Source organism: Mirounga leonina, unplaced genomic scaffold (assembly GCF_011800145.1).
Source record: "Mirounga leonina isolate KUSES-001 unplaced genomic scaffold, KU_Mleo_1.0 Mir_454, whole genome shotgun sequence".
NCBI classification, from domain to species: Eukaryota; Metazoa; Chordata; class Mammalia; order Carnivora; family Phocidae; genus Mirounga; species Mirounga leonina.
Genome location: NW_023270763.1, coordinates 3,830,021 through 3,836,946, shown reverse-complemented (window position 1 = coordinate 3,836,946; position 6,926 = coordinate 3,830,021). Strand labels below are relative to the sequence as shown.

At 64.1% G+C, this 6,926-nt stretch overlaps 1 protein-coding gene across 1 annotated transcript in view; it reads left to right on the top strand.

Annotated features, from left to right (window-relative positions):
- The window catches only part of TNRC18 (trinucleotide repeat containing 18), an 84,719-nt gene extending 78,965 nt beyond the window's left edge, over window positions 1-5,754 (top strand). Inside the window, exons 27-30 of the mRNA XM_034988302.1 lie at window positions 1-456; window positions 3,435-3,671; window positions 3,771-3,845; window positions 4,172-5,754. The exon at window positions 1-456 is cut by the window's left edge and continues 824 nt beyond it. Of these exons, the coding sequence (XP_034844193.1) occupies window positions 1-456; window positions 3,435-3,671; window positions 3,771-3,845; window positions 4,172-4,378 (975 nt within the window). The 3' untranslated portion in view covers window positions 4,379-5,754. The remainder of the gene's footprint in view (window positions 457-3,434; window positions 3,672-3,770; window positions 3,846-4,171) is intronic.
- Window positions 5,755-6,926: the final 1,172 nt, after the last annotated feature.

The window sequence follows — 6,926 nt, the reverse complement described above, 5'->3', positions numbered from 1 at the left end:
TCCTCCTCGTCCTCGTCCTCCTCCTCCTCGTCCTCGTCCTCCTCCTCGTCCTCCTCGTCCTCCTCCTCGTCCTCCTCCACCACCGACGATTCTTCCTGCAGCTCCGACGAGGAGGCCGCGCCCGCCCCCGCGGCCGGCCCCTCCGCCCCGCCGGCCCTCCCGAGCAAGGCGCCCAAGCCGGCGGGCAAGGCTCGCTCCGCGGCCCACTCCCCGGGCAAGAAGGCGCCGGCGCCCCCGCCCCAGGCGCCCCCGCCGCAGCCCCCGCAGCCTCTGCCGCCCAAGGCTCAGGCCGGGGCCGGGGCCAAGAGCCGACCCAAGAAGAGAGAGGGCGTCCACCTGCCCACCACCAAGGAGCTGGCCAAGCGGCAGCGCCTGCCGTCCGTGGAGAACCGGCCCAAGATCGCCGCCTTCCTGCCTGCCCGGCAGCTCTGGAAGTGGTTCGGCAAGCCCACCCAGGTAGCCGAGGGTGGGGGTCTGCCCCTGCGTGCCCGTCCTTCCATCCCGCCCACCTGCCCAGCCCCCGCACCAGGAGGGTGGGGGTGAGCCGTGTGGGGCGATCCCACGTTATACTCGTGGCCCCCGAGTCTCAGAGCGAGGACACCCTCTCTGCTGGGTCCGAAGCCGCGTCCTCCCCAGAGCAGTGCTGCCTGTGGTCTTGGGCCCAGACCCGCCCGCTGCGGAACACAGGCCAAAAAGCAGGCAGGGACGGCCCCCTGGGCGGGCGTCCAGTTCCCAGGCAGAGGGGCTCTCAAAACCCCACAGCCTGACTCTGTGCTGTCGCCTCGCGGCAGAACGTCCCTCGGCCTCGGCGTGACCGTGGCGGCGACCCCAGCAGGAGGCGCTGTTTTCCCCATGTTTGCCGGCAGAGGTCCGAGGCTGGACCAGCTCCCCACGCACCCACAGTGGAGCGAAGGGAGAACGTTCTGGTTGCGCAGGTCTAGGGTCAATCGGCCAGTCCTGTAGTAGAGGGTGATTCTCCAGAAAGAGCCCTCCCGGCCTACCCTGTGCCCTGTGCACACAGGCCCCCGAGAAACTTCCGTGTGCAGGGGGGAACAGCCCCCAGGGTCACCAGTCCGTCCCGTGCCCCTGGACAGGAAGACTGGCTGCTTGTCCGGAGGTACAGCTCGACAGCTTTGCCCGCAGCGCCCGGCCCCCCAGTCCCAGGCGGTCTGTACCCCTCCCCCCTCCGGTGCCAGTTCCTGCCAGGGCAGGTATAGGGACTTGGGGGTTGACAGCGCCGAGCTGGTGGGGTCTGACAATGCACCTCCTGAGACCTTGGGAAGCTGCTGGGGGGTTTATGTCGTGTCTGCTCCCTGAGGTATGTTAACAAAGCCAGAAAAGTGGGGGAGAGGTTCGGAATCGAGACCCCAGCTTGGGGGCTTCTGTCCTAGCAGTGGCTCTTGGGGGCCCCCTGTGCCAGTGCCTCTGGAGGGCTCTCCAGAAGGCGTGCGGAGCAGGGAGTCGGGGAGTGCGCAGCACCCCGCCCCCTCTCAGCTCCTGCTCTCCCCACGGCTTCCCTGCTTTGGAGGCACTAACTTGAACCTGGGGCAGATAGTCTGCTTTTCTGACCCCGCGGAGCCTAAGTTGTCTGACTTTCAGCCCGCGGGGGTTGCTGGCTCCTGGATGAGAAAGCCTCTCCTGGCAAGGCCACTGCTGGGGACAGCAAATTTGAGCATGTAGGATCTTCCCTGACAAGCTGCATTCAGACCTTCTCCACCAGGTCTCCTGGAGCTCTGGTCCCAGCAGGTGCTTCTGAGCTGAAGATGGGCACATCCTTGCTGTCTCCCCTCCACCGGGATTGGCTCCTGCCCTGTGTTAGCATCAGGGCCCTCACTGCTGCAGTGGACAGAGCCCAGGGCCAGACTTATTGGCCACTTTAACAGAGAAGTCCAGGGGGGTGCAGCTTCGGGTACAGCTGGATCCAGGGGTTTGGAAAGCTGTCTTCAGACCCACTGGTGGGTCCGTGCTCCAGCCTTCAGTTGCTCCTTCCTGCTTTCTCACTGGTCTCCTTCCCTCTTGGCAGCAAGCAGCCCTGGTAGCTTCCAGCTCGTGTTCTACCCACTCAGAAGTGACAGGAGGGAGGAAGGATCCTTTTGCAAGGGGTTCACGCTGAAGTTGGTAGAATGTCTTTGGCTTGGGTGCCAAGCCCACCTCTGAGCCAGTCACCATGCTGGGAGGAGGACCGGCTGTCCAGATTGGCCAGGCCAAGTCCGGTGCTTGCTGCAGGGGTGGCATTGGCCCCACTGGGGAGCCATGTGGATTGAGGAGCAAGGGGAGTAGCCCCGGAATGCCAGAAACGTAACGGCTGTCAAAGAGGGGTTGGTGGAGAAATCATAGCCGTCCACCTCAGCTTGAATTCATCTTCAGCCTTGAGCTGAAAAGAATTTGAGCAGTTTGTAGAACGTGCAGGCGATCAGTGACAAGGACATCAAAGTCTGTCCCCACGGGGGGTCTGAGGAATTAAAAGTAGAAAAAGAGGCTGCTGGAGAAGGTTCAAACGAGCATGTAGGTCTCCCCTGTTTAGGCGAACTGGCTCGGAGTCACCTGGCTGAGTGAATTTTAGATCTTAGTTTGAGGAGATCGCGCACCGCTTCCATGGGAGGGCTGAGCTTTGCTGAGGTCTGGTCTCTCGGGGAGTTGCCCCCAGAGCTGCCTGGGGCTGTGGTGGGTTTTGGGGTTTTGGTGTGTTCCCTCCTTGGACCTGTTTGTCTGTCCCTGTACCAGCCCAGGAAGTGTTTGTTGAGTGACTAAGAAAAACCCAGCATGCCCTGGGCCGGCAGATGTGGGCCTCGTGCTGGATCCTGCGGGCCGACCTTAGTCAGGGGCTTCCCCTGGGGGTTGACATGGTCCCAGGGACAGCCCTTGGCCCATGCCCCCCATTCCCTCGACCCCGGTCAGGCCACCTGGGCAGCTGACTCCCGGCTGCACGCTGCCTGTGGGGGTGTAAGAACGAGGCTGCACAGCCAATGACCTGTGGCCCCAGGGGATGTGGAATGGCTGTGTGACAGCCGTGGGGGGTGGAGCCCTGTGCTCTGTCCAGAGGCAAAGCTGGGAGCCTGCGCTGTTCCCCCACTGGACCTCACTGTCCCTGTCTGGAAGTCGGGGGTCAGGAGGGGGCTGCTGGGCCGGGCCATGCGAGCCTCGTGGACAGCAGGTGCGAGGTCTGCGGGCCCTCCCAGGGGGTCCCGTGCCAGCACCGCTTCGGGACAGGGAATGGAAGTCCCTCTTATTTGTGGGTCCTTCGTGTCAGTCGGACACCATGTGGGCAAAGAGATGAAGAAGGCTCCCCAGCTGGAGCGGGCAGGGGGTCTGCTCCCTCCCAGCCCGCCCCTTGCAGACCCCCAGAGCTCGGGGATCAGGCTGCAGGCGGCAGGGCTGGCCTGGGCTGGCCTGGGGCCCCCTGACACCCCCCTCCCCCGCTCCGTGTCCCACAGCGCCGCGGCATGAAGGGCAAGGCCCGCAAGCTCTTCTACAAGGCCATCGTGCGCGGCAAGGAGATGATCCGCATCGGGGACTGCGCCGTGTTCCTGTCGGCCGGCCGCCCCAACCTGCCCTACATCGGCCGCATCCAGAGCATGTGGGAGTCGTGGGGCAGCAACATGGTGGTCCGCGTCAAGTGGTTCTACCACCCCGAGGAGACCAGCCCGGGCAAGCGCCTCCACGAGGGCCAGGTGAGGCCGGGTGGCCAGAGGTTGAGGCCAGGGTGCCTGGTTCTGGGGTCGGGTGGGGCCGTGCCAGGCTCACCAACCCCCCGTCTGTCCCACACGCAGCACTGGGACCAGAAGTCCGGCCGCAGCCTGCCCGCGGCCCTGCGGGCCTCCAGCCAGAGGAAGGACTTCATGGAGGTAGGGGCACGGGGTGGAGGGTGGGCCTCTCAAGCCCTCTGCACACATCTTGGGGGTTGGGGGAAGCTGGGCTCCAGTGGCGTCCGGCCCCCTGACCCCAGCCCCGTGTCTGGCTCTGATCTGCTGTCCGCCGCGCTTTGGGGTCCTTAGCCTGAGGGTCTCTCTGTCTTGGTCTGTGTGTCTGTCTCGGGATCTCTCAGTCTCTCCGTCGCCGGTGTGGGGGTGGAGGGCTCTTTCTCTGCCCTCAGGGTTTTCCCTGGTCCTTCTGGTCCGGGGGGTGCTCCCTGTCTCCCGCCCGCCCTGACACCCGCCTGCCGTGCCCGCAGCGCGCCCTCTACCAGTCCTCCCACGTGGACGAGAACGACGTGCAGACCGTGTCGCACAAGTGCCTGGTGGTGGGCCTGGAGCAGTACGAGCAGATGCTCAAGACCAAGAAGTACCAGGACAGCGAGGGTCTGTACTACCTCGCGGGCACCTACGAGCCCACCACGGGCATGATCTTCTCCACCGACGGCGTGCCTGTGCTCTGCTGAGCGCCCAGCGCCCTGCCGGCCGCCTCGCGCCCCGAGGGCCAGCGGGGCCCCTCGCCATCACTGCCACGTCTCGGGGGCCACGTGCGTTGGTTGTGTGCATGCAAGTGTGCCCTTGGACGCCCTGGCGTGCGTGTGTACACGTGTGTGCCTGTATGCATGCACCTCGTGCACGCGTGTGCACACGTCCCCAGCCCCCTCCCAAACCCCCGGTGCCCCTCCAGACGGAGCTCCTCTCAGCTATCAGGGTATGGCTCTGCTGGGCCCCCCTCCGGGGCCTCCCCTCCAGCACCTTGTAAGCACTTGGCCGGGCCGGGCCCCCAGGACCCAGGCGCCTCCAGGCCGAGGCCAAGGCCCACCGGGGATTCAGTGGGGAGGGGGTTCCCAAGGAACCAAACTGACACTCGCTCGGGGGTTCCCGCTGCTTGAGGGCCCTCCCCGGGGCTCCTAGTGCCCGAGCCCCCTCAGTACGGAGCCCACCCCAAGCCTCCCGCCATGAGACGGGGCGGGCTGGCCGGATGGATGCCCACCAGCCTCACCGGCCAGGCCAGGCCTGCTCTGGGCACCAGCCGGGGGCCCGGCCTCTGCCCTCTCAGGACGGCCTGGACTCGGGCGCGAGAGCCAGGTGAGGGTGGAGCCCGGCAGCCTCGGCCAGGTGCCAGGCAGGGGGGCTGCGGGCCCTGAGGCCCCAGGGAGGGCCCACCCCTCCCGGTCCGGCCCCTACACTACACACAACCCCAATGGTGCTGAAGTCCTTGACCCGCCATGCCCGGCCCTCCCGCCCAGGCCTCGGCCCGCCCGGAGGCAGCGGCAGTTCTTACAACCTGTATAGTTTTATTGTACCAAGAGACTCTTCCCCGCCCCTGTATCATATGCCTTTAAATGGAGTCAACTTTTTAATTATATATATAAAGATAAATATATATAAATATATATAAATATAAACTTTTTAAAACTGTGAAAAAATAGCTATGAAATTATAAAAAAAAGCGAACACATTCTGACGTGCAGAATATTTTTTATTTCCTATTAGATTGTGAGTGTCTAGCACCCAGCTTCACGGGCCCCCCTCGTCCTGAGCACACCCCCCCCCCCCCCCCCCCCCCCGGCCCAGGTGTACTGTACTCGCCCCCAGAACGGAGAAGCAGTTAGGGAGAGCAGAGGCTGAGGAGGGGGACAGGGGGCCGGCCGGGCGCAGTGGCCCCGCTCCCCTGGCTCGGCCCCGAGAGCACTTACCAGCCCCCGCGCCTTCCAGGGGGACGGAGGCCTCGTCCAGACAATCTTAAGGGAAGGAAAAGCCAGACTTTGGTTTTGTTTTTTGGGGGAATTACTGTTTTCCTTTTTTTTTTTTTAAGTTTCTTTTGGAATTTTGTTTGTTGGCGAATTCTGTGTGATTTTTTCATAAAAAAAGAAAAGAAAAGAGAAAAAGCTATAATCGGAGAACTGCCGTTGTCTGGAGTGGTTCATTTCGAGGGCTGGGGCAGGGGGTGCGTGGTGCTGGCCAGCGGCTGGGGGGGCCAGGAGCGGGGCGCCGCTGCGGGGCTGTTCACACCCAGGTTAATGTGCATGAAGGGAAATGAAGAGTTCCTCAGTGGCCCTGGCCACGTCCCCAGGGGCCAGCAACCAGAAGTGGCCAGTGGCTACTGTGTTGGGTGGCGGAGATACGGGCTGTGTCCCCCCGGGGCCGGAAGCGTTCTTGACCCGTGCGAGGCTGCAGGGCTTGCACCCCGTCTCCCCCTTGAAAACGCAGAGATCGGCACTCCCAGCCTGCCCACATCTGAAGACCACAAGAACAGGGCCAGTGCCGGTGGTCTGAGCGGGTCCTGGGCAGGTGTGGCGACGCAGGGCTGGGGGAGGCTGGGCCCTGCCCCTGGTGCCGCCGCCCCCCTCCTGCCCTGAGGTCAGCTCTCAGGCTGACCCCACAGGTACCTGCCCAGCGACCCGCCAGGGGAAGGACCCTGATGGGCCTCCTGTTTCAGAGAAATCGAGTCACACGACAGCCGGCGGCCACTCCCACACGCAGGAGCAGTGCACTGGCGCCACCTGGTGGCCCCTGTGGTATCGCCTCAAAGTCTTGGCTCCCAGGGCTGCCAGGGCACCCACCTGGCGGCCTGGGGGTGATGCCTGCCCAGTGGGTCCCGGTGGGCGGGCCCCCGAGGCCACAGGCCCGGAACACAGCCCCTCTGATGGCCAGCCCCCCTCCCCAACCCTTCTCCAAGGGACCCACGTCAGAGTGGACCAACACCCCTGCTTGGGGAAACAAAGGCACCAAACCGTACAGGAAGTTGTTCATATCACACGAATCAACAGCACAGCCGGGACTCGAACCCAGAACCCTCAGCCTCAGGTCCTGGCTCCGTCCCTGCGGGCAGGGGGCAAGCTCCGTCCCCTTTCTGTCTTCCCGTTCAAATGGATGGGATGCAGCCCTTTTCCCTGACCTGAGGGCCAAAGGAGCACCAAGGTGCCCTTCACACCCCTGATGCTTCCAGCTCCCACGCCCAGCTCACCCCCTACCAGGTTCACGGACACCCTCCCACTACCGGACTGGTTC